At 36.4% G+C, this 26,659-nt stretch overlaps 3 protein-coding genes across 3 annotated transcripts; all 3 read right to left on the reverse strand.

Annotated features, from left to right (window-relative positions):
- On the reverse strand, positions 7,219 to 17,410 carry LOC109225240 (tRNA (cytosine(34)-C(5))-methyltransferase-like). Its single transcript, XM_019389841.1, has 15 exons — positions 17,084 to 17,410; positions 16,001 to 16,089; positions 14,545 to 14,611; positions 14,313 to 14,428; positions 12,760 to 12,826; positions 12,616 to 12,664; positions 12,421 to 12,506; positions 12,025 to 12,290; positions 11,860 to 11,915; positions 10,906 to 10,991; positions 10,139 to 10,231; positions 9,099 to 9,432; positions 8,299 to 8,858; positions 7,753 to 7,975; positions 7,219 to 7,672 (listed from the first exon to the last, which is right to left on the reverse strand). The coding sequence occupies exons 1-15, from the start codon at positions 17,300 to 17,302 to the stop codon at positions 7,416 to 7,418; spliced, it is 2,568 nt and encodes an 855-aa protein (XP_019245386.1). The 5' UTR covers positions 17,303 to 17,410; the 3' UTR covers positions 7,219 to 7,415.
- On the reverse strand, positions 18,740 to 22,114 carry LOC109225242 (CO(2)-response secreted protease-like). Its single transcript, XM_019389843.1, has 4 exons — positions 21,992 to 22,114; positions 20,569 to 21,088; positions 19,460 to 19,670; positions 18,740 to 19,357 (listed from the first exon to the last, which is right to left on the reverse strand). The coding sequence occupies exons 1-4, from the start codon at positions 21,994 to 21,996 to the stop codon at positions 19,029 to 19,031; spliced, it is 1,065 nt and encodes a 354-aa protein (XP_019245388.1). The 5' UTR covers positions 21,997 to 22,114; the 3' UTR covers positions 18,740 to 19,028.
- On the reverse strand, positions 22,513 to 24,816 carry LOC109225241 (pentatricopeptide repeat-containing protein At1g06145). The gene is made up of 2 exons (XM_019389842.1): positions 22,966 to 24,816; positions 22,513 to 22,599 (listed from the first exon to the last, which is right to left on the reverse strand). The coding sequence occupies exon 1, from the start codon at positions 24,755 to 24,757 to the stop codon at positions 23,078 to 23,080; it is 1,680 nt and encodes a 559-aa protein (XP_019245387.1). The 5' UTR covers positions 24,758 to 24,816; the 3' UTR covers positions 22,513 to 22,599; positions 22,966 to 23,077.

Below are 26,659 nucleotides of genomic sequence, written 5' to 3' on the forward strand. Positions count from 1 at the left end.
GTATTCTTAGACGGTCTGTGAGATTGTGACACTAGTTCTTGGTAGCTTATGTTTATGGATTGGTATCGGTATTATTATTAAATTATTATTTTTCAGTCTTCCGCTTTGTTAGTTCTGTTGTTCATATAATGTTAATTCACCATTGTTAAGGGATTAAAGATAAAAAGGGTTAAATGATTGGAATAATTGGCTTGCCTAGCTTTCATTAGTAGGCGCCATCACGACTCCCGAGGGTGGGAAATCCGGGTCGTGACACCTGTGAGTCAGATTTCGACGAAACTTAGTTGAATATCTTTGAGGTTCTCTTATAAATCAATGAAGTCGAACAACCAGAAGATATAACAGGCCGGTAGGGGCCTCATATCACCAGGGAACTCCATGGAACGGGTAATAATCGAAGGATTTCGGGGGAAAATTTAGGTGACGGCGCTAGGGTTAGGGTTAGCTTCAGAGAGAATCGGAGAAGAAGGGAATGGCGGCGGGTGATAACAAAATGAGTAGGGTTAGGGGGTCGTTTGGATTAAAAATGGTAAGGGGTGTTATGGACCGTTGATCTTAGAGATCAACGGTCACGATTGGTTCTGGGTTGGGGCGGGTTAGATTTATTTGGGCTAGGTTTGATTTGAATTGGGCTTGGGTTTAATTAAAATGGATTGGGGGGATCCAATTTTGGGTATAAATTAGGGGCTATTTGTTAAATACCCCTTTTTTACTAAATAAAATAATTTAAAAATAGCTACTTAAATGATAAAAAATGATTTTTATGCATGAAGGTGATTTAAAATAGTTACTTAATATTACAAAAATATAAAAGTTATTTTTATATGGGTAATGTGGTTATGCATATGTATAGGCTATTGTTGCAAAATATGCAATTAAAGTCTAAAAATGAAAATGTGATTGTAAAATAATGCAATTAAAATATTTGAACACTTTTATGAGCCTAAATGATGAATGTAGATGATTAAATTATCATAAAATAATATGAGGAGTGATTTTTGAATATTTATATAATAAAAAATGCAGAAATAAATTGATTTAAGGCCCTTAAAATTATAGAAAAATCGTAGAAACATTTGTGCATGTATGCACAATATTTTGAAAATATGCATGCATATTTTAAAATATATGAAGGAAAAATTGGGTATCAACAACATCTTACTGTCTTTATTATGTAATCCTACTACATGTCTCATTACTGATAAGGAGGGATGACCCAGCTGTTGTGCCATACTCCACATGACTCTTTGCTTGCCTTGCTCACAGCATTGAGTGCCTTTATTCTACTAGCCGTCCTCTAAGTACATATAAGCCTCCTCTTTCTCTACCGATACCCTTCACCTTGCCATCCCAAAGATCCTGAAAGACAAAAAAAAAATCAAGAAAGAAGTTGGCATTACAGTTCAGCTCCTTGGTTAGTCTTGCTACTGAGAGTAGGTTAAACTTAAAGTTTGGAACATAAAGTACATTTCTAGTTGTTCTCTTATCTAATAAGGTTGCACTACCAGTATGAGTAATGTCGGCATGTTCACCAGTAGGGAGATGTACCCTATCCCTGTCAGTTTTCCTTGTACATTTGACATCTTATAATAATTCAAAGTCAGAAGTAATGTGATGGGTAGCACCTAAGTCTACAACCCATTCCTTTCCCTGTGATTTTTGTGTGAAGCTGGCCATCAAACAATTAACTTCACCGGTACCTACCACATTAGAATGATGCTCCCCAAATTCCTTGTTCAATAAACTCGGAATTTGGTTGTACTGATCATCAGTAAAGTAGTGATACCCTTGTTTTCAGTAGCTCTAAAAGAATTGTCTCCAACTCCCTGCATAGATGATGTACATACATCTGCATTATTGATCATGTCCATGGGTTCTCTTCTCCAACCACCTGATTTACCAGCACCATTGCCACCAGGCTTGCCAGCATTAGCATCATTCCTTCCAGGTTTGCCAGCATTGGTGCCATTCCATCCATTTGGATTCCAAGCACTAGGGCTCTGCTGCCAATCTCCTTGAATTCTCACTCCTTCACTGTATCTTCTTCTTGGAACAAAATCAACGGGGTAACCAATAAGCTTGTAACAGTTTTCTTTAATGTGTCCTTTTTGATGGAAAAATTCACATTGAGGGACTGTCCCATTCCTTTTCCTCTTCCTGCTTCATAGCTAGTGGCTTTGTTTTATCAGTAGTCACTACTTTCACACTACTTTTCTGTTGGCTTTCATCTTGAATGATCATAGCATAGGCTTGGTTTAGGCTAGGTGCATTTATTTTCATGAGGATTTGTCTTCTTGCTTAATCATATTTAAACCAGATAAGAATTGCATAACTCTTTGTTGACGCAAATTCTCTGCATGATCCTTCGATTTTCACAGCAATTAGGGAATGGAACCAAAACATCATACTCATGCCACAATTCCTTTAATTTTGAAAGATATACTAAAACAAAAATGGTTCCTTGAGATAAGGTGGCAATTTCACGATGCAATTGAAAGATCCTAACACGATTTACCTTGTTAAACCTTGCACGCAAGTCCTCCCACACGAGATGTGCATCAGACGCATACACATCTCCACCTAGAAGTTCTAGGGCCATTGTTCAAAATCCTGAGAGAATAATGGCATTGCATGTTTCCCACTGCTCTAACAATTCTCCTTCATATGCATTCCTGCTGCAAGTGCCAGTAACAAAACCTAATTTCTTCTTCCCCAAAAGTGCAATTCGCATCGACCTACTCCATAGTCCATAATTCTCCGATCATATGAGCTTTACAGGCACCACGACTGAGCTAGGAATATCAGAAGGTCTAATATAGTGGATAATTATGCTCAATTGTCGCCATCTCCGACATTGATGAATCGGTATCTGACATTGACAATTTGAACGAGCTTCAACGAAATTTCGATTAATCGAGAGACAGAAATCAGAGATCTAATGTGGTGCGCTCCAGGCACGCCACTCTGATACCATGCTAAAATGTGAGAGATGCCCGAGGTCTTCAATGGAGGAACATTCTAAAGAGAATTCTAGAGTGAGTTTGTGAGCTGAAAAATGAGCAAGTCTACTGTTCTATTGCATCTGAGCTTCATCAATATATACAAGAGCAAAGTGAGGAGAAAGCTAACAACTAATCTACCCTTAACTTACAATTAACAACGTTAACTAACTCCTAACAACCTAACTAAGTCAATCACATGTGTGGCACATGACATATTACAATACTATTAGGAGTAGTGTCCCATTTTCTTGACGCATAACATATTATATGTCACCTTCTTGGAATTAAATTAACTTAAGACTACTTTCATGTTTGAAATTATGGAGAAAAAATGCTGGAATAACTTGACCGTCGTTGTTTGCTAGGAGAATAAAACACAAAATATATTTACTTTTGGATTAAGTCAATGTACATCTGAATTGAATGAACTGTTTATCGGTGAGATGACTAAATCCAAATATAGGTATATACACTGACGACTTAAAATAAAATTACACAATCCATGAAATTTGACATATGATAACACGTTTGTTTGGTACTAATTTTAGTAGGTTACAGTTAATGTATATCATAAACATCTACCAATAATTATCTTATAAGTGATCTGATTGTAAATTCACTTGGATATTCCCTAAATAATGTAGCTTCTGCCTCTTTAGACCTCTCACCCTATTGTATTATCTGATCAATCTATTCAAAATCTTGTTGATCTCATTAACAAAAGCTAAAATGAGTTTTTAAAAATACTACTAGGAAGTTTCTTTTTTCATAAACGACATGTAAGTTCCTGAATCGTTTGAAGTTTGCTGCTATATACACTCCTTTTAGATTTTTTGTACTTAAATTATTAAACAAAACATAAAATATGTTGAGACGTTTGTACAAAAATCTTACGCTCCTAGATTATCTGTTTATAACTAAGAGACTGGTTGTCTGAAAGAAAACGGAAGCTAGAAAATCCCTTCTCGAAAACTAATTATCAAGAACCACCTCATTGCCCAAAAATTATCTATTAATATATAATAGGAGAGGCAAAGAACTATTATGATGACAAGTGGCATAACATTAAATTGACACATGTAAAAAATTTGGACAATCCTCCAACTTTCTTGGAGTTTCAAAATTCATATTTATTTAAAAATAGATGTGAAAGACACCTTTTTTTTCAAAATTCAAAAATTTTAAATTTTTCAAGCAATAGAAACTACCAATAAAAATCACCAACTACTCCCATTTCCTCCCCTCCCCTTCCTTTTAAAAACTAACTGAATTTCTCCTCTTGCATATATTGGATTAGAAAAAACGTATAGTTCCCTTTTTTCTTTCACCGAAAAATTTGCCGGGAAAAATTTCATCCAAAATCGTTCTTTGTGATTTTTCGTTGTTCGATGAGTAAATTGCTAAGCATCTAATCATCAGTTTGCAATTATGCATCTCAGGTGATGTACTTCCTTCTGCTTTTGACTCTTTCCTTCCATGTGTGAATGCTGAATATATATATATATATATATATATATATATATATATATATATATATATATATATATATATATATATATATATATATCAGGAAGTGACGGATACGAGTCAGCGCTAACTTTGCTGGGCACTAGTGTATTTAATCTTGATTAGCGTTTTGTGGGGAAAATCATGCTATCAATCTCCAGTTTGTTCATGAAGTCCTCATCGCCATTTGAAAACAGGATACACATAAACATTTTGAAGGTAGCCTTTCAGATTAAAGTTTTTAACACTATCAAGTTTTTAACTCAAAGTAGGAATGGGACATTATCACATTGAGACTTAACTCTGAAGCATATTGTGACAAAATTATGCAAGGACAATATACTTTACATATTAAAGTAAGAGATACTAATAAGTAATAACATTATCATGTGACAATTCAATCTTTACAAAAACTAAAACTATTTTCGTTGATATCATACTTAATTATGTAGCAAACTCTAAAGTCAAACATCATAATGAATCTAAGGTTACAGAAGCCTTCGACACTTTTAGTAGGCATAGCATTGCAAGTGTTATTGGCGCTATAAGGCAAGTGCACTCAATCATTTTGACAACACATTCTATGAAGGAAGTTAATATTTTATTTTATCAAATTGGAGTTATATAAAAGGGCATAATTTACTGTCTTGATGATGTGAATTCCACAAGTAATATGATAGACAGGAAATGTATTGAGATTGTCAAAGAATTCTTCAGACATGTCCTTTTACCAAGAATTTTTTCTTGATATTTTCTACTGTAAATAAACTCATGCGCCTAACTTAAGTTTTTTGTTTGACTTGACTTAGATGTCACACCAAAAGATGAAGATAAGTCATGCTTGGCATTTGTTGTTCCTCACGACAAGGAGAATCAGAAGACGTATTAATATTATAACATTTCTGATATTCTGTTTACATGTGTATGTATGTGTGCACGTCTGCATCAGAAGCTCTTTGCTAAGATAGAAAGTAGTTAAATTGAGTTTGGCATATGGGACATCCATATGTCTTACAATGCTAAAAAGTCTTCTTGAACATTGCTGAGAAGGCAGAGCTATAAGAACATGAATCTGAAGGAAGCATCAAAACTCTAATTTTAGCATTCAAAACTACTCCAGGTAAGTGCTTCAGTTTGAGTTAACATTATGTTGTCAAGTGGCTCATTACAATCTAAAGAAATATAACTTGATATAACAAATAGGTTGAAGAATATCACAAATAGGTTGATGTATATATGTAGTTTATAAACAAAATTTGAGGGATCAAACAATTAATATCTTTAGTATGACAGTAGGATGTCATGCACAATGATTGTGGGTTTTATTTGCTTTTTAAAGTGTGCAATTAAAGATCTGTTCACTTTGATAAGATTTATGGATATCCTTTGTCCACATGGATACTTAAGGATATTGCATAGATTTTGGCAGCTTAAGAATGTTTTCGGCCAAAAGATCTGATTCTTCGTTTCTAAAATTAATTCTCTATAACTAGGCTAAGTTATTCAATTTACTAGGATCTATCTTTTATATAAATTCAATACTATTGTATTATACTTTGTTTTTATCAACGTAATACATAAAACTTTTCCCTTCTTTAAAATCTTTAAATCACAAGAAAGAATTTCTTAAGTTTTTGTTTGTTTCCTCGATTTAAATAGTGAAAGGAAGATTTTTTTTTTCTAGAATTCTTTCATATCAGTTTAGCCTTTATTCTTAGCAGATGGGGTTGTTTTTAAAAATGGAGTATTCTCATTAAAACTCATAAAGTATTAGGAATGATTAAACTACATGGATTAAAATATGTAATTTGCGCGACTCTAAGTGCAAAGAAACATTACCCTTTCAGTTAGTTTAGGCATGATCTTACATATGTGAATGTAACATTGCCCGTACTTCTTTGCCAAATTCTGTCTTCATCATTGTTGTAATATTTTTGTTTAGTTTTTCCCATCGAGTTAACAATTCAGGAAGTGTAAAGTCATACATCGAGAAACAACAACTTTGGTTGTGGAAGACAAAAATCATACAAGTTTATCCAAAGGTTAATCTTTGATGTTCGATCTTTGATCATTACATGAATTCATTTGTCAGATAAAGTTTCTAGCCAGAGAAAGCAAACAGTTTCGTGGAATTTGTTGTGAAAAGTGAGTTCAGTTTGCATTTGCTTAGATTTATATTCCAGAGAAAGATGGAGTTCGACGAGAATGCTTTGTTCGTAAAGCTCATTATTTTATTTTATTTTATGTAATAAATTCAAGCTAATTGAACAGAGACAGTGATTTTGTTACATATATTGTAGAGTAAAGATTGTGACTATTTTTTTTTTGTTCCAAATAGGGTTTAAGAAGTAGAGGTTGTTACTTTCATTAACCAATAACATATTATTTTTGATCACTTTTCATTACCATTTCAAGTAATATTTCTTATTATTTTTTAATTTTATAATTCCCCGCGCATCGTGGGGGTACGGATACTAGTAGAGTTATAAAAGCAGCAACAATAACAACACACACAGTGCAATCCCACAAGTGGGATCTGGGAAAGGTAGTATGTAACCAGACCTTACCCCTACCCCTACCTTCAAGAAGGCAGAAATACTGTTTCCGAAAGACCCTCGGCTTAGGAATATAGAGTTATAAAAGCATTATACACAACATAATATTTCATATTTTACCATTGACTGAGATTTGACTTTTAGTCATCCAACCACAGTTGCTAAGTTGGTTCTTCAACATTTTGATTAAAATAAATAAAAGTAAGATTACAAAGGGGATCATTCCCTCCATTTTCATCTGAAATCTAGAGTTGTAAAAATGCCTAAACAGAAGAAACCAACAAATAAGCAGCAGCATCTCACAAATGCCCCTGCAATGGTACACTTATAACAACTTCCAAAATTGTTAGTTTTACCTATGATTTGTCTCATTGTTTTTCAATATATTCAATTCAGCTTCATCTGCTTTAACTATTTTATCTGCCTCAGCAGTCAATGGCTTGTTTTCCAACAAGAAGGTATCTGTATTCTCCTCCATATACATCAACATCCTTTCTAGGAGTTCTTGGATATCAAGTTCAGTGACCATCACTGTGATGCTATTCCGGCCTCTCCAGCATCCTATAGCGATAGTTGATGCATCCACTTGAGGTTCTGACAAGGTCTTATCTGAAAGAAATACAAAGCAAAGTTATGCAAGAACAAACCAATCGCGTTTACTAAAATGAAGATACCAGATCACATCTAACCTTTGTTCAGAACCACCACACAACAACCAAACTGCAGCTTTGAAGCGTTTTCCCGAAATTTAGCATCCTCAAAATCACCAAATTTAAGGCTCTTGTGCTGCAAAACATGTTTGAAATCTACAGGAGATGCATACAGTATTTGTTTGGTTATATGTGGCAACATCAATGGTAACCCTTCAGATGTTATGCGGAATGCACCAGCATCTTTCGATTTTTGCCGCTCCTGCAACATGGGAAACAAGACAGGAAGTCATCCGAATAGTACAATAGAAAGAAGTCACAGAAAAATAGGACAAAAAAGGTCATCGGAATGGTGCTTTTTGTATTCTACTACTTCTTATTTAAGAGGGCTTATTAGCAGACTTGCTTTGTCCTGGACCTCCTTTCCTTTCTCAGAGAAGAGGGAGGGGGAAAGGTGCAGGTTGCTAAGTTCTTTTCTAAGAGAAACTGTGCAAATGATGGACATTCAAACACATGACCAAGAAACTACAGTATGAGATGAGTCACAAGAACAGAAATTTCAAGTGTCAATTTTGAGCGACTTACAAACATCTTGAGCCCAACGGCAGCTATCTTGAGCTGCTGACCCGCTAAAATATTGAGTTCAAGAACTTCTTTCACAGATTTAGATACATAATAAACTCTCTTCACATGGTTGATATCACTATTCCTAACAATTAAATGACCTTTGAATGGAAAGGATTCTTTGATACCATAGAATGCCTTTATCTGACCCACAACTGCCTCCTCCTGGTAAAATATTACTGGGTCAATCCCTCTCCATTTTCCTTGCATCTGTAACTTTCTTTCCCCTCTAACCGACTCAAGGCCAGATCTTCCATCACTGGGAGGTTCAATCTGCTCCGTCCTCTTTTCGTTCACCATTTTACTGGGGTCAGTATCCAGTGGAGCTTCATCCTTTCCATTTTCAAGTATATCATCATCATCATCATCATTATCCGTAGTCACTTCAGATAGCTGATTACCTACAGAATCCACTTGCTCAACTTCATCAGTATTTATATCTTTGACCTCAGTAAAACTTTGTGCTTGGAAATTGCCTGTGGAAGTTTTCCCTGGCTGATCAAAAGGCCTCTTCTGTATGACTGCAAAGTCATAAAGAGCAGAACCTCAATAATTACATAAGTACAGCTCAAAAGTAAGATAGGAAACTGTATTATGATATCAAGGGCATGTGATCCTGCGCCTAATGCATGAAAATGACAAAACTACTCCACTTGTGCACAAGCACAACCAGACCACAAAAGAAGATTAAGCTGCGCAAATGTTCTATCAGAACTAAGCCATATCATGCATAATTAAATGTTAAATGCCCCAAAACTCACCTGGCAAAGGAGAAAGCTTGTGAAAGACAGCAATAAAGAAGGCTCCAGTGTTCTGATCATGTGGCACTATCCTCATACAACGTTCCAAAGGCAAAGTTGAAGCTTCCTCATTCAAGATTGTAGTTTGAGTTGCAGGATCCTGCACCACCGCAATACCATTTTGAGAGTTACTATTACTCCCATTATCAGGCAATTGACTTCTACTCGCATCATCATCATGCTCAGGTGCATCCACAAAGGCTTTGCCAGGGGGGAACATTCCAGGAACAACTGCAGCTCTGCGAGAATTACTAACTTCTTTGTAAGAAGTCAACCACATTCCTTTATCTTTAACCTGCATGCATAGAAGATTGATTACTAAATTAAAACTCAACGAAGCAGCATAAAGCTATCATACCTGTGTAGTATAATTTGGAAATAAGAATTTAAAGATGGATACTAGATTTTAAGTAAGCTGACTGATCTAAGGCTACTACAGAATACACTACATGGAAGATGGAATACAGAATAAAGTAAAGGAGGCAAACCTATGCAGCATCTTGCTAAAAGTTACAATATTTGGTAAAGAATTACCTTGTGCAAACTGAAAAGGATTTGGTTTCTTACAGCCCCTTCTTCACCTTGTATAAAAAGGCCTATTTAGTTGTATTTTTAATACATGTGAACATGATAGTAAATTTCAAGTAGTTAATATTAGGTCTGAGGAATTTATTCTCGACTGAAAGGGTATTCCCACTCCAGATATAGTCTTATAGTATTTGAACTTGATTTGACATGAATCCCACAACCATGCTAACATTGGAAAAACTGAAAAGCAAGATCCCTGTGCAAGATAAGCAATTCTCTCCGTAAAACTCCCTTCTCCATTTTAGTTACTATAACAGCCTTAACATTGAAAGTCAATGCCCCAACCTCGTGCAAAGCAAGTTAGCCAAAATCTGTCATCTCCGAATGTTACATTGTCAAAAAAAAATCTGTCATCTCCGAATATTAGACAGGAAAAAGATCGCAAATGAGCACCAAGAAAAATTACCACAAACCTTCCATTTTTTCAGACCTGGCCTTCTAACAAGCTGAGGAAGTTCACTGGAGACATCAATGAGTTCAACAGATCCCCCACACCTCCTTAAAATCTGAGAAACAAGAGAACAACCAGGTTTAACGAGAAGGAAAGGTGGACTTAGAATTTACAAAGTTGCAATGCAATATCAATATTGTTATCTCTGTCACTCAGCAGAATTATGATGATTATGACATCAGCAGAAAAAGTAATTATGAAGAATGGGTGTAATACTAGGGACAGAGAGGTTGCACATTCAGCTACTATTTTTACAGTTTTGTTCAACATTGAAGGGAGAAATCCAAGTAATTTCTATGAAATCCATAATAAAAATTAAGTACTATCGTGTCCATTATATTAATGAGATATCGTAGTTACATAGCAAAGGAAAACATACAAATAAATCAAAGAGAAAGAATACTTGCACCACATTTGTAGATATAAGGTCAGACAAACCAGGGTGTAGGGGGACAGGGGGAAGAATAAAGGGAGCGCTGTAAAAAAGAAAATCAGCTAAAAATTTGCAGCCATTGCAATGACTAGAGAGTTCAATGAGGGGTTCCTTTTTCAGCTCTTCCTCCCTATCGTAATCGAGTAATTTTCTTTTCTTTTTCCTTCTACTTTTGGTAGTATCACTCATTGACTTTCTGGGAAGCAAAAAGTGAGCATAATTTTCATTTTGTGATAAAAGCTACACAAGTTAACAAAATCGTAATAAATATGTGATGCATTCTTTCTGAAAATTACCTCGGCAACCACAGCCTCATTCTCAATGGGATTCATTGAGCAAGTTGAATAAACCATCCTTCCACCAACTTTTAGCAAAGACATACCTGAAATATATGTACGAACAACCATGTGTCAGTTCAGCAACCTTTCATGTCGTTCTAGTTACTAGCATCTCTCCAAAGCTCAGACTCTTCGAGAAACTTCTCCTAAAGACTTAAGCTTCTCTCTTCTATATTGCTCAAGGAATAAACATCCCTAGCAGGGAAAATATAGCCAGGGTTCCACAACAATCCAAGCAACTAAATTATAGTTTAACACTTTAACTGATGTTGCTTCTTGAAAGACATAAAATTCATCTCATGCTTTTGTGGTCTTCCAATCCATCTTGTTCGGACAACTAGAATATTTTCCTTTCTATCTTTACTTAGGAAGGGCCGAATCTTTTAAATTTTAACCAAGCATATAAAATAGCCTGTTTATGCAATTTCTCTTTGATGTGCATGAAAATTCCTTTCTTATTTGTTTGGTGCAACTGTGGCATAAAAGCAGTTTCTAAATTCAGGTCATGACAGTAGTTCCTAACCTTAGACCGCATATATGGATCCTTTACTTCCATGATATTCTGTTCTTAGCTAAGACTATGATTTCGAGAGATTTTAAAACTTTGAGACAACTTCCCTCTTTATGATTTTAGGTTTACCTCATCCCTTTTATTACCTTCAATTATCATATTGTCATATCTATGGACCGCAAAACCTGAAGGTCAACATAGACATGGTTAAATCATCTCACACGACCTTATCTTATCTTATCGTTTGTGTGTTACACTCATAATAGTAAATCTCCGAAATAGCCAACAAACTCATTCTTATCCATGATAGGTTAGTGACAGTCAGCTTGTTTGAGTTAGAACAATAATGTACGATTGAGAGAGAGAGAGAGAGAGAGAGAGAGAGAGAAAGTATAATGAACCTCGCATTGCTATCTGAATCTGTAGTCCATGTAGACCATTACCCATTCCTGCATTCCTGTACAAAAGAAAAATAGAGGGGGTTAGGAGGGAACAGAAGACAATTGTATTGATTGTAGAATGCAAAATGAGAGTGAAAATGACTATAGTAGTTCATAAATAACTACCATCTCCTCCATATATCAGGAGCCTTGCGTAAAGTTCCATCACCACTACATGGAACATCACACAAGACACGATCAAATAGAAGTTGATCAATATCAAGTTCCTTTGCTTCTGGAGGCTCAGAACCTTTTGCATAACTTCTATTCAAATGACAGCTAGGAAAGTGCTGTGCTTCATGATTCGTGACTATCAAGTTGGCAGTGGACATTCTCTTTGTTTGGTGGATGAGAAGATTACACCTTTGAACATCAGCATCATTCGCTAAGACCTATATAACGGGCATTTCAAAGAGAACTAAAAATATGTTACAAGGATGCATCTCAACAACAATAGGTGAAAGAGCTACAGAGAGAGTTGCATAGACATCAACGATTTTAAAAATGAGGAAAGAAGGAGACCATTCCACCAGGTAATGATCCAGGTTCAGCTGAGTGGTGTATCATTTCAAGTAACTGAAACGTTTTTGAACCAGGAGCTGCACACACTGCACGATAAAGGGAAAAGTAAAGCTTCTATTTATCCAGTTTGATATCCATATATTAATGAAGAGATGCAAAATGAACATAGATACAGAGTATTAAAGAATAGCTTACTGTCGAGAACGAAATCATCGGGTCGTACATCCAGGAACAGAGGAGGAACCTGAGTCAAAGCAGTCAGCCAGTCACAAGATAAATAAAGGGCACAGTCGTAACCTGTATATACCAAACAAATCAGCATAGCAATAGTTGCCCCACCATGCTCACAGCCTCCTGTCTCGTAATGTTACCAATTTCATTTTGTAGCTTCAAGAACTCATGGAACCTGAATGTTTTGTGTGATGACAAAAATCAATACCAGAGACAACCAAAAGTTGTCTTCAATTATAATCCGTAAATTTCTTGACTGTCCACAGATTCCAGGAAAAAGAATTGCACAATTTTCAATTGAGGTGGGGAGAATTACTAGGAAGGGTATAAGATTGTTGATCCAGAAAGGGGAACAGGACATGGACTTCTAGATATAAAATTTTCTATGTGAGATGTGCATTTTTTTCATTTGAACATAATTATACGACAACCATGTCTCAATCCCATGTAAGTTGAAGCCAACTATTTGAATCCTCTATATCCATTCTGCTCCATGGGACCAGTTCGTTCCACCATTCAATAGTCTCTCTTTGAGGAAATTAAGGACTCTCTATAAATAGAGATTAAGATTTTCTCTAAATCTCACACTTATCCGTATACTATCATGCAATCTCTAACCAAATCTTTTCTTTTATAAGCAAAAGGTAGCAATCTCTAATCAAAACCTAAGAGACTTCTATCAAACACTGGACCAAATGTAAGTATTACCAATAACAGCTAACCTTAACCCCAACTAATTGGTATAAAAAAAACAGCACGAATGAAATGCTGATACAAAGCACATCCAAAACAGAACTTTAAAATGTGTGTAAAGAGCAATGATCGCATTCTTCAAAAGGTGTTAGCGGCAAATATAGAGAAAAAGATGAGGGAATATCACCTGTGATGGTTTGGTTATGTTTTTTTCATAAGGACCTCCGAGTGCACTGGTCTTATCTTATGGATATGTTAGCATTATAGTCCAACATTTCGAATAGTTCAAGGGCAAAATTGACCCTTTTCCCCTTGTTCTTGATCAACCGTTAGTGGGAAGGGTATGTTTGAGCTATTTGGTAGTGGGGAATTCATTTTTGAGCTAGTTGACTGACGGTAAGGGCATTTTTGTGCCAAGAACGAAACGGAGGGCAAAGTTGTCCTATTTCGAATAGTTCAGGTTATCTTTGGCCCTTTCCCCTCGCGGTAATAATGTCATAACCATCTTAGATCACAATTATATGCATGTCACAATCACGTGGAGGAAATTATCAAAAATCATACAGTAGAAAGCTATAAGTGAGTCAAATGAAAAAATAAAATTAAAAAAATTTAAAAAGAAAGTACTACACAGACGCTTTACACAGAAAAAGTAAAAAAAAAACAGATTTGTTCCCAGTCCTACACGTGATACCAGCAGAGAGAAAGGAACTAAGGAAACTCAAAGAGCGAACTTATTTCAGACTCAAGCTTAGCACCAGTGTCAACAACAATTTGAACTGATGTAAAGTATTGAAAAGGTCAAATAGATAATTGGCTCATAACAAGGTATTGAAAACTTGAAATGTCTTTTCCAAAAAGCCATATTTGTTATCATTTGCAATAGACTTAGGTATGATCTTTTTTCAGATTGTAATTAATTCACACTATTCAAAAGTTACAGCATAAACAGAAACTGTATCTCTAACCTCCCAAGTATTTGGTTTTTCCTCAACTGCTGGCGAGAAAAATTTGACTGCCAGGCAAGATTCTCTGGATACCAGGGCAATGGCCTAATTGCCTCAACCTCACTCCCATCTGTCCCCTGAATCACAAAACAGTTTTAGGAACATCACTGAAGGCTTTAAGCTAAGAGCTGCATACATACTGCAGAAATTTCATAATTCAATAAGAAAAAGTAAGCATAATCAGTTGATGAACCTCTTCCTGTAGAGACTTCATAAAATCATTCTCCAACTTGGATAGAATTTCCAAGTAGCACTGGCTACTGCAAAATTAACAAAAAAAAATTAGCTCAATTTAGTTCATTTCTTTGAAGCGCCTTAGAGCAATGTGAACTTTTCACTATAAGCAAGTTTATTTGGCTTTCACTTCCAATTAGGAACTTGAACTTATAGGTTTTTATTCATTTAATCTGAAGTTTAAAGGAATATGCTTTCTTTTGGCTACTTTTTTTGAATTTTTTTTAATTACATTACGGGAGGGAGGCGGAGGGAGAAAGGGTAAGGTAATGCTACGCCCTCCACCTCAATTGTGGAAGGCAGGGAGCTCGGGTGAGCTAGCCCTCAACACCAGAGGAATATGTTTTCTTCTGAATCCTTGTTAACTTAATCAGAAATTTTAAAGCTGCACCTCGTACAATAATGATTGAAGATAACATTAAGTTATTGCAGCAGGTATATGCTACTTGCAGTTGATTCATAGCCTGTTTGGCCAAGCTTCTTTTTGGCCAAAAGTGCTTTTTTTTTGCCAAAAGCACTTTTGGCAAAAAATTGAGGTGTTTGGCCAAGCTTTTGGAAGGAAAAAAAGTGCTTTTGAGGAGAAGCAGAAAAAAGTAGCTTCTCTCCAAAAGCACTTTTTTTAAAAGCACTTTTGAGAAAAATACACTTAGAAGCAGTTTTTTAAAGCTTGGCCAAACACTAATTGCTGCTCAGAAGTGCTTTTCAAACTAATAAGCCAAACACAAACTGCTTCTCACCAAAAGTACTTTTGAGAAAAGCACTTTTGAAAAAAAACACTTCTCAAAATAAGCTGATTTTTGCAGCTTGGCCAAACGGGCTATCAGTCTGCTGTTACTCTGAACAAGGCTGACTTGCAAATAAACAGGAAATATGGGCATATACTACTATTGCAGTAACTAACGTAAACCATCCGGAATACAAACAGTATAACGTTCTTGAACAAGTGAGAAGTTTAAAGCTTCTAAAAGCTTTTTCACATGATAGACAGTTGCTCAAAAGTGCACAATAAATTTATTGTTTACATCAGTTGTTGTACATTTTTTGTAACACATAGCAGAGTTAGCCTCAGTCCATGTGAAAGGATATAAAGTCTAGTCTTGCTAAAATAATCCAAATAAGCATAATAAGAGGAACCAAAAATAAGAAATATATAATCAACTACTTCCAACAGAAGAAACAAACTCAGTTGTTAATATTACAAAATTAAAACTGAGGATAAAGGAAATGGGAAAAAGAATTGAGAGAATGCGTGAAGACATGAGTCCTTTTAAATCACACTTCTTAATGTAAAAATTAGATTTCCATGATATGATGAAGGACATTGATACAATCTTTGCTATGTTACTTAACTATTTGATTGCTGATTAGCTGTTAAAAAGAAAACTTATCAAATGATAATGAAAAGAGACAGAGACCTTGAATTGATCCTGAAAGCAGCAGGCAACGGGCTTCGAAGACAGTCTATAAAAGTATTCCACTCTTCTGGTGGCACAATCTCTTGCTCCTATACAGATATGCACATACTATCACCCAAATCCATGTATTCTATATATACCATTGCATGTATACGAAAAACCAAACAAACAAATATATTACTCCTCCCTGTTCCAATTTGTACCATATTAACTTAGATGATAATGTTTCCATTGGAAGTGGATACTCACTTCACTGAAATTACTAATTTGTTATACACTAACTCTCCAATATATACTGCTTATTTTACATGATTGCAGATCCGAGAACAGAGTGATATAGCTGATCTATTTGCAAAAGAGGGACTTAAGAGAAGATGTTATAAATACTTTTACCTAGATTACCCTCCCATGTCTATTTTGCCTGCTCACCCAGGGGCAGATGTAGCATTATAGAGACGGGTTCAATTGACTCATACCTTTCAACGCAGAGCATAAATTTATGTGTAAAAAAATTCACTAAAATATAAGGAGTTCAATACTAAGAACCTTAAAGGTTGAACCGATAGAGTTTAATCCTGGATCCGCCTCTCTGCCTACCAACCGACAATTTTTCCTGGTACTGGTAATATTTTGGCATGTCCGAGCAATTTCAATGCTGGACGAAACACCATGCATGTAGTGATACTAATTTAGATTAATAACATATTATACCGTCTTTCTCACCAAAAAGACAATAATAATAAATGACAATCTATCCATTTTGGATGTCTCAAATGTTTAAAACCAATCTATCTCTACACAAATTCCACAACTTTCAAGGATTCAAATTCATTATATTATCCAAATTTCAAACTTTGATATGGTGTTTTCTTCATATTCTATTGAACTTAAGTTTTTCACCAATACTTCATTATTTTCTTTCATGTTCACTAATAAAAAAAATTACTCTCATCTGCCTATGTGCAAGCTGGCCCAGACACCACAATTATAAAAAAAATTAAATAAAAATAAAAGGCAAATTAACATTTTAACTTCTAGTCAAGTTAAATACAGTCTGATAAAATTCGGAAAAAGACAGTATACCTTATAATATTCATCAAAGGCAAGGTTTTGGGTGGCGAAGCGTTGCCAAGTAGGGTTACTGTTTTCTCTATTATTGTTACTACTATTATTATCAGTGGTAGCAGCATTTTGTTGTTGCTCATCAGAACCACCATTTTCGTTGCTGCTTTTCCAGTTATTTTCTCTGCTTTGAACGAAGTGCTTTCTCTGAGTTCTTGACTTTCTTCCTCTGAAACCCATTTTGCTCTTTAGTTTTTCCTAATTAACTACAGCGAGTTCGAATGGTGAGAGATCCCTCTCAGAATTTGAGAATCTGAGATTGTGTTAAAACAGGTGAAGGGGAAGCAGAGTGGGAGTTACAGAAACTGAAGAAGGTTTAGGCTGGGTTTTAAAATTATTGGGCTGGTCAAAGGCCCAATTTGAAGAATTATCCAACTTTGTCAGGGCCCAATTTGGAGAACTATCCAACTTTGGGCGAAGTACAGCAATAGCCACTTTTAAGCCCGCTATTTAAAAATATCCATAATTTACAATGTATTTAAATATTAGCCAATTCACCCAATTTCTAAACTACTAATTTAAAATCCAAGACATAAGATTTGAACTTCTGGATACAATTTTCGAACTTTAGGACGTGATGTCCTGAAATTTGAACTTTGAGGTTTAAACTCTAGGACGCTGTGTCCTGAAGTTTGAGCGAAATTGGCTAACCTTTAAATACATTGTAAAATTGTGGATATATTTTAAACAGTATGCTTAAAAGTGGCTACCTTGTGTCATTTCCACTACAAGTTGAAGGGCCTAAGCTTTCTATTGTTTAATTGAATATATGAAATTTAAAAAATAATGATTTATTTGACACATATGCATTTTAAATATTATAATATGTGATTTAATATCTAGAGATGTTCGACAAGTCATTCCATTAAGTGAACTAGAAATGTTAAGATAATAAAATTTTCATATACAGATAGATGTCAGTCTTTTTTTTGGCACAAACTGATGAGAGAAGAAGTGTCGCATTATAAAAGAAATGAATGGAATGAATTGTTACTGTTACTCTCTCTCTCTCTCTGTATATGACATTATTATTATTTACAGAGTCAAGTACTTTTTTTTCTTTAACTACAAATTCAAATACTTTTTAATACTTGTGATTATAAAAAAGATTGTGACTAAAATTATCTGTGTCCTGTTTCACCCGGGTGATTAGGTGATTTGATTCTCCTATTTGACACTGTGTCATTCTTTTTTTGGACGAAGAAGGTATAGTGTTGACTGTATTCATTAATTTTTGTGACTGTATTACTGGTTTTTCAGCTTGTTTGAAAATGTTCACCACCTTTATAATTGACATACAAATTTCTCACTTTTTGGTGATTGCAGCTCTTAAAATGTCTCCCCATATTTTCAAACAAAAAAATTAGAATCAATAGATAGCTGAATTGTGGCTTTATGGTCATGTGACCAGGAGGTCATGCGTTCGAGCCTTGGAAACAACCTTTTGCAGAATTGCAGGGTAAGAATGCGTACAATAGACTTTGTGGTCCGGCCCTTCTCCGAACCCTGCGCATAGCAAGAGCTTAGTGTACCGGACTGCCCTTTAGATTAGCTGAATTGTCTATCATGGCATTTTTACGAGTTGTTGCTAGAGAACAAGTATTGTACGCACCAAGAAATGAACACTTCTTTTTTAATGGATCCATTGGCATAAAAAGTTACAAGCAATTTGGTATTAAGAGGTTACGTTACAACAAATGGACTTCGAACCTTGTACCTCCCTTGGACCATGTAATTGATCCAAAAAGTTCTCTCTCTGAAGATGTAGCTTTGAAAGTCACTTGATAGCTCAGTTTCTTCACTCGACTTGTAAATTTCAACGTTTTTGGAGTCACTCGGACTCTCAATGCATCTGGTGTTGTTATTATAGCTGTATATACTGCTTCTTCTTCTTCACTGATGTTAGTTAGAGTTCTGGTCTGGTTTCTTCTTCTGTGGATATAGAAACGGCTATGGACGGGTAGTTCATATTGGAGACTGATTCAGCACTTGAGTTGGTGGGGCATGAGAAATTGTTTGGAAGTGTATTTGAGATGAGTTTTATTGTTGATATGTTATAGCCTGTAGAGCAGAGGAATTGCAGGTAGTCTGTGATCTCGGTCTCATAAACCAAACCTGGTTTCAGTGGTCCAGACATAGTTGCTACTCCTTCAACAAAGTCATATGGCGTGGCAAGGTACTTTCCGTATGCACTATTGATTAACATTGCACTCTTCAAGTTGCTTTCCTGAAAAGCTATTAAAGAAAAGAGGGAATAAAGAAGAAGAGAATGAGACTGCTTTTGCAAGAGCCGTCAGTAGTGGCACTGACATACTTCAACTATTATCAGGTTCCTACCTGTGGTCATTATAGCTGATCTGATGGCTGAAGGACTCCAGGTGGGATTTTGAGACTTCAGTGTTGCAGCAATTGCAGAAACATGAGGACAAGACAAGGAAGTCCCTGAGAGGATGTTGAATAGTGGTGGTTCTTGGCCGGACAGAGACACTTCTGTGTCATTTGCTGGCCAAGCTGCAAGTATTGCAGTCCCTGGTGCTACAATGTCCGGCTGCAAGTACATGTCAGAAACCATTCAGTATGTGATCTACTGGCAATCTGGCGTGGATCATAACTTCTGCTTTATAACATAAGTATGTATCAACGGATATTCAATAAAATTGAAAATTAGAGAGAAGACTAGCATGGTCGTGCACGAGGGGCACAAATCGAGCAGTGGTCAAATTGGTGGGAAAAACATATGGATAGCTTACTTTTAAGAGGTTTGGAGTATTATAAGCAGGGCCTCTTGATGAGAAGAAAGCAACAACAGGAGCTGGTTTGAAATTATCTACACTAACAGTTGGTAGAATTGTTGCCACGGGGTTCCTTGAGAAAATATGGAAGTGCAGTTAGTATGTAACGCCAAGTGCTTACTGAGAACTAAAGTGAGTACCTTGTTGAGTTGATGAATTTTATGCCATCCCCTTGAGTGATTACTGCACCTGGAAAGGATCCTAGTTTGGGTGCCACTATGAGTTAACTCATCATCAGGAATAACTAATATAAATCCAATGCCACCCTTGTTCTTCACTTCGTTTAGCCTATCTTCGATTGAATAATCATCAACGTGATATTCACAAACAACAATTTTACCCTTGACTTTGTGTTCGTCGAGTGAATCTGGTTCACATTCTCTGAAATTTCCCAAAAGTTAGTTGCAGGTATGTACAATTTTATTTCCAAGGGAGACCTAGAAATGGGAACTAATATATTTCAATCTTCCAATTACCCTGCCACCCCGTCATAAATAGTTAAGTTGGCAGATTCACTGGCCGGCAATGGATAGACTGGAGATTTACTGAGATTACCAAAGCTAATACCTCCACCCTAAGAATCAACAAGGGTATTGAAAGATGTTTTTGAAGATAGCTAGTGGTTAGAATAACAGTGTTTTTCTTTTTAAATACCTTAATCAGCTTGTTCCTGCCCAAGGGAATATGTGTCTCAATGTTTCTGTCGATAGTTGTAGCAGCAACTGTGAAAATCCAAGGAACAACATTCACAACAGTTTCTCGTAAAGGGCCATCATTTCCAGCAGAGGCGACAACAAGAATGCCCTTCTCTACAGCATGGAAGGCTCCAATGGCAATAGGATTTTTTGAAAACTCGAACTCTGCTCCAGCTGGTTGACCAATTGATAAGTTTATGATATCAACCCCATCCGCAAGGGCATAATCAAATGCTTTCATAATAGCCGATCCACTACATCCATAAGGCGTGCATATACGGTACACTGCAATCCTGGACCCTGGAGACCCACCCTTGGCTGTTCCTGCTGCTAACCCATAATAAGATGCATCTGCCACTGGACTCCCTGCTGCCGTGGCTGCAACATGAGTACCATGCCCATCGTGGTCCCTAGGTGTCCCTGTAACAGGCGTTGGAGAGTCGCCAGGGTCATCGTAAAACCTTGCGCCTATCAGTTTCCTGATACATGTCCATGAATGTAGACAGTAAAACTTCTAATCAAACTGAAACACCTAGCAAGGTACTTAATAAGCTGAATAGGCAAATGTTTGAAGACAGAGTGAGAAAATATGAGCACCACGTCCAAAACCTTAAGAGAGTTGCCCAAGACCTCTGTAATCCACTTTCGGAAATTGTACATAGCCCTTATTGGATAAATATAACTCAACAAAGACCGTTACCTATTGCAGCTGGAAGAATTGAAATCATAACCTTTGGTGCAAGTTCCTTGACTGGACCCATACCCTTGTCATTGAAACTCTCTGATTCAGGCCATATTCCTAAACATAATACATGATGCGTGGTTTACTAGTGTTATAAGAATAAACGAAGTGCAAGTAGAGTTTGCATTAGATTCCTACTGTATGGGTCAAAATCTGCCTTTTGAATATTCATGTCAAAATGACATTACGAGAAGGATCCTCAAACCCTCATTTAAGATGGTCCAAGAAGCCATATTAACCATGGACGAGGAGTCGATGAGAGTCACGGTTAATTCTTCAGCGAGGATCAAGGTCGAGTAGTCGAGGAGAGTCACGGTTAATTCTTCCTTTTAGTGAAGTAAATCACAATTTGAGGAGTAAATCGAACGTAAAACTAAGAAGCTGTATAACATAATGAAGCAACGTATCTAGCAAGAAGATAATAATAGAAAACGCTCCATGTTATTCTCATCTTTTCTGGTTTCATCATAGAAAAATTAAACTTGTATTTAGCTACAGTTTTTTGAGAGGAGTTGCTTTGTTATTTTACTCAGAGTGGAGGTCCAAATTGGGAGTGAAATAAGGAAGGCTAGATAGCCTAACAGCAAATCAAGAAGACTCGGACAAGATAATGCGAAGTCCAAGATCAAATGCAAGCTACCTCATTGATCTCTTCAGCAGATTTAATTCTTGTAGCCCTTTCTGGTTCTCGTTCCATTGGCAAAGGAAGGTGCTTTGACATCATTTTTCGCCTATATAACCAGTCTGGCTCAGGCCGGCTTCACCCTGCTACTGAACAAAGATTTAGGAAAAAGCTAGACAGGCTTTCTCCACTTGGTGGAGATGGGAATGTGATCCTGGATGCAACACCTGAAGTATTTGATAACCAGTACTTCAAAGACTTAGTCAATGGACGAAGATTTCTAAAGTCAGATAAAACACTTTTTAAATACCATCTAACAAGTGAGTATGTAAGATGGTTTAGCACTAACCAAGATAAATTCTTTGAGGCCTTTGTTGAAGGGATGATAAAGATGGGTGACCAATCTGGCTGCCCTGGAGAGATAAGGAGGAACTGCGAAGTGCCTAATAGCCACCGGTTAGAGTCTCAAAAAGCAGAGGAGAGAACTTTCATCGCCCGAGCCACTGATTCAACTGGAAAAACTTTGAACTCAGAGTTGTCTAGATACAATCCATATTCTGTGGTAGCTCGGATTTTACTTCAAACAGTAACTTCCCGCCTTGGCATTAAGTGCAGCTCCAGAAGTACTAGAAATTAGAATGAAGAAAAAAGGTTAAGGGCCAACCACCTAAGGCAAAACAGTGCAACTTAATCTCAAATATCCCGTCGCCCTAGATGATTTCTGAAATTTCCAAACTTTCTCATTTTCATCTCCAAGCCTGATCACCCAGTTTTTACTTTGGCATTATCATTTTACTAAAGCATCAAATAATAATGAGAAAGACAGAACGAACATACAAAAAAAAATATTACCAAGAGTGAACTTCTTAATGAATTTGTACTTAATTGAATGCTGTAGTTATGAACCTTTAGCCGTACGAAATGTCCATGTAACGGTTGCTGCGATGATTTTACATAGCACAAGATTAGTGACTCGAATGAATTTGCATTACCTTTGCCTCTTTGAATGTACAGTTCCAGATCTAAATCCACCGCAACAGAATACAAAATATTTAGCCACTTTGAATATGAAGTCTGTGCTGTCAACAATGGCTTTGCATGTCATTAGAACACAAATCCAAGCTCTTGAACATTCGCAGCCAGCTTAAGTTGCCCATCTAATCCATCTAGTAAGGAATAAATCTCCTGTGAAGAGTGATGATAATTATCACAAGCAGCAAACTGATGGATCTTTTTCTCTATTTCGATCCAGCTGGAACCTGGACATTCTTTTTCTACTCCTAATTCTCTCAAGATTGCCCTGATCCTGGCTACTTCACTCCATCTATTTGCATCAGCATACATGTTCACTAGGAGGGCGTAATAGCCACTGTTCTTTGGCTCCAAAATACTCAACTTTCCAACAGCAAATTGAGCAATTTCCAAGTTCTTCTGAAGCTTGCACCCACCAAGTAAAGCACCCCAAACAACAGCATTTGGCTCCATTCTCATGCTTCTAATAATCTCAAGTGCTTCCTCTGGCAAACCAGCTTTACACAATAGGTCAACCATGCAACCATAGTGCTCCATTTCAGGAACGATACCATAGTACCCGGTCATAGTTAGAAACCTCTTCCGACCCTCCTCAACTAGTCCTGCATGTGTACAAGCTGTAAGAACGCTGACGAAGGTAACACCATTCGGCATTACCTTCTCTTTCTCCATCCTGCTAAACATAGCTAATGCCTCTTCTGCATAACCATGAACAGCCAGTCCATCGATAACAGAATTCCAACAGAAAAGGTTTTTCTCCCTCAACTTATAGAATACCAAGAGTGATCTCTCCAAGCTCCCGCATTTTGCATACATGTCAATTAATGCAGACCCAATATGTACACCAAGATCAAAACCTTTTTGCATAACATAAAGATGCATCTCCTGTCCTTGATCCAAGACACCAAGATGTGCACAAGCAGAAATAACACTAGTCATTGTTACTTCATCAGGAGTGATCAAGTTACTCTTCATGTCACAGAAAACCTCTATAGCTCGTCCATATATCCCGTTCTGAGAGTAACAATTTATCATCGTAGTCCACGATATCAAATCCTTCCTCGACATTTCCTTGAACAACAACTCAGCTGACTCGACATCCCCGGTTCTTGCATACCCATTAACCATAGCATTCCAAGCAGGGGTAATTTTTTCAGGCATTTCATCAAACAAACTTCTAGCAGCACCCAACTCACCAGCCTTAGCATGGGCTGAAACCGTTGCAGCCCAAGCAAAATTATCTCTTTCAGGCATTTCATCAAACACTAATCTTGATAAATCAACTCTACCTAAATTAGAGTAAAAATCAATCAAACCAGTTTGAACAAAAACATGGGATCCAAACCCATATTTCCAAATTTGCCCATGTACACATTCACCTACCCTTAAAGCACACATCAAAGCACAACCCTTAATTACTGACGAAAATGTGTAGCTATTTGGACTATTTTGAGTTTTTAACATGTCTATATACAACTTTAATGCATTAAGTGGGCTGTGACAATGAACAAAAGCTCTTATTAATGCGTTGTAAACGAATACATTGGGATTTTCCATTTGAGAAAATGCAAGGGATGCAAAATCTGTGCTATTAAATGTAGAACATGTGGCAATGAATTGGTTCATCAAGAAACAGTCTTTGGTTGCAGCGCCATTTTTTAGTATCAAAGTGTAGAGGGATTCCAGCTGCTTTGAACTTGTACATATTTTCAGTTGGTTTACTATAGAAAGGATTTTGTTCTTTGCTGACATTGATATTCAGGCTGTGAATATGAAAAGCTTGAATAAGAAGTACAAGAATTTTACTTGTGTTCATACTGTGCACTCAAAATGGATATAAGGTTCAATTTTGGTCTTGAATAAATATATCTAATTAACCCTCAAATGATAATGACGCCTCAATTCAAATAATCGGAAATTGATTATTGTAGGGGTAAGGTCTGACTGCACATTACCCTTCCCAAACCCCCGGTGTGAGGGATTACAGTGAATTTGTTATTGTTGTTTTTGAATTTTCACTTTATTTATACCCATTTTACTCTACTATTGTAGAAGTGTTATAAAACAATAAATGAAAGAAGAGTATTGCACAGAAAAGTAGGGAGAAAGAATTTTTATTGACATTTGATGAATTACAATGGAATAGAACTCTCTATTTATAGGGAGAGGGTGATTTAGCCACCAAGCAATGAACCCTAGAATCTCTCTAAATATAGACATTCGCCATAAATACAATTCTATTTATAACACTCCCCCTTGAATGTCTATTCAATAGATAATGTGACTCGTTATAACCTTACCTAAAATAAAATCCAGTGGGAAAAAAATTCTAAAGAAGGAAAAAGAGTACATGTTAGTTTGTATGGATCCACCAAATCTCAGAGTATCTGGTCCTCTACAAGTTTCTGCTGAGAATACTTAATAAAGTAGTAAGTAAACGAGGCAGAGGATTTTTTTACGTGGAAAAATTCCGCACAAGGGGATCAAAAAACCACGACCTACTTTGTAGGCTTTTAACTTCGCTAACTTGTAATCTTACTTATTACAGGCCACTTTACAATACTCCCGATTGCAAAGACTTCAAACTAACTTGTGGTACCTTTACCACAAGCCACTTTGTGACTATCCTAGTTACAAAGGCTTTTTCTAACTTGTGGTGTTGTCACCACAAGCCACTTTATAACCCTACGATTACAAAGACTTTTCTTTATGACTAAATCTAGCCACAACCTAAACTCAACGAGTCTGAGGATTTACAAGAGGATTCCTAATCAGTAAAACTTCTAAGTAAGAGATTTAGGAGATATTGTAAGTGCAATAACAAGGTTACAACTCAACTAGGATAGCAATAATCAATCGTTTAGGAATTGGTTCGTAGTGGCGTTCAACCTTGTTCTTCAAGCTTGAGAGAATGATCTTTTTTGTTTTTGCTTGATGCTTGAGTGAATGGAACTGAAACCTATTTGTGATGTTTTGTATAAAATCCCCTTTGGTACAACATGATCACATCACTTGAAATGATGTGAGTACTTTGTTTGGTTAGAGAATGAGTGGGCTGTCAGTGTGGTGCAGTGCGGCAGAAACAGTACCGGCAGTCACTTCAGTTCCAGCTGTGTCCAAATGACTCTGTACTGCTACATAGGAACCACATGAGCACCAGATTCTTGATTGGTTCCTAGCTTCTGAATCTGTAGCAGTTTATCCTTAGCTGGGATCAGTTCAAGTTTGCAACAATCCAAGTAGGTCAGGTTCCTTATCTGGTTCTTATCAATAAGTTTGTTAGATCATCAAAACATAAGGCAAGAGTATTTAAGATCTATCAATTTTCCCCTTTTTGATGATGACAAACTTAAACAATTATAAGTTCAGAATTAAGGCAGCAGAAAGCAGTGTTAGCAGTGTCAGTGAGTTCCCCCTGAGACAATGCCTTAATCTTTCAATTTCAATTCATATAAGAACCAATCTTTCAATTTCAATTCATATAAGAACCAGTTCCCCAATGTGATTCCCCCTGAGTCCATAACTATATTTTCCCCCTTTTGGCATCATTAAAAAGAATAAACATGCAAAGAAGTCCAGCTAAGCTAACTCATGCCACATATGTGCACACAATCATGATAAAGAATAGAATGCAAAGAGAAAGTACTGGACAAA

This window comes from Nicotiana attenuata, chromosome 5 (assembly GCF_001879085.1).
Source record: "Nicotiana attenuata strain UT chromosome 5, NIATTr2, whole genome shotgun sequence".
In the NCBI taxonomy this organism is placed as follows: Eukaryota; Viridiplantae; Streptophyta; class Magnoliopsida; order Solanales; family Solanaceae; genus Nicotiana; species Nicotiana attenuata.

Excerpts from the sequence above, each read along its gene's own strand:
- LOC109225240 (XM_019389841.1), bottom strand. The coding sequence starts at position 17,302 with ATGGGTTTCAGAGGAAGAAAGTCAAGAACTCAGAGAAAGCACTTCGTT. Across the intron at positions 12,827-14,312 it reads AAAAACCAAATACTTGGGAG|GTTCCATGAGTTCTTGAAGC; the intron begins GTTAGAGATACA and ends CAAAACATTCAG. Across the intron at positions 10,232-10,905 it reads ATGAGGCTGTGGTTGCCGAG|ATTTTAAGGAGGTGTGGGGG; the intron begins GTAATTTTCAGA and ends CTTGTTTCTCAG.
- LOC109225242 (XM_019389843.1), bottom strand. Across the intron at positions 19,671-20,568 it reads GCAGGAACAAGCTGATTAAG|CCGGACATTGTAGCACCAGG; the intron begins GTATTTAAAAAG and ends ATGTACTTGCAG. Across the intron at positions 19,358-19,459 it reads ATCAGCTATAATGACCACAG|CTTTTCAGGAAAGCAACTTG; the intron begins GTAGGAACCTGA and ends TTTCTTTAATAG.
- LOC109225241 (XM_019389842.1), bottom strand. The coding sequence starts at position 24,757 with ATGTCAGCAAAGAACAAAATCCTTTCTATAGTAAACCAACTGAAAATA.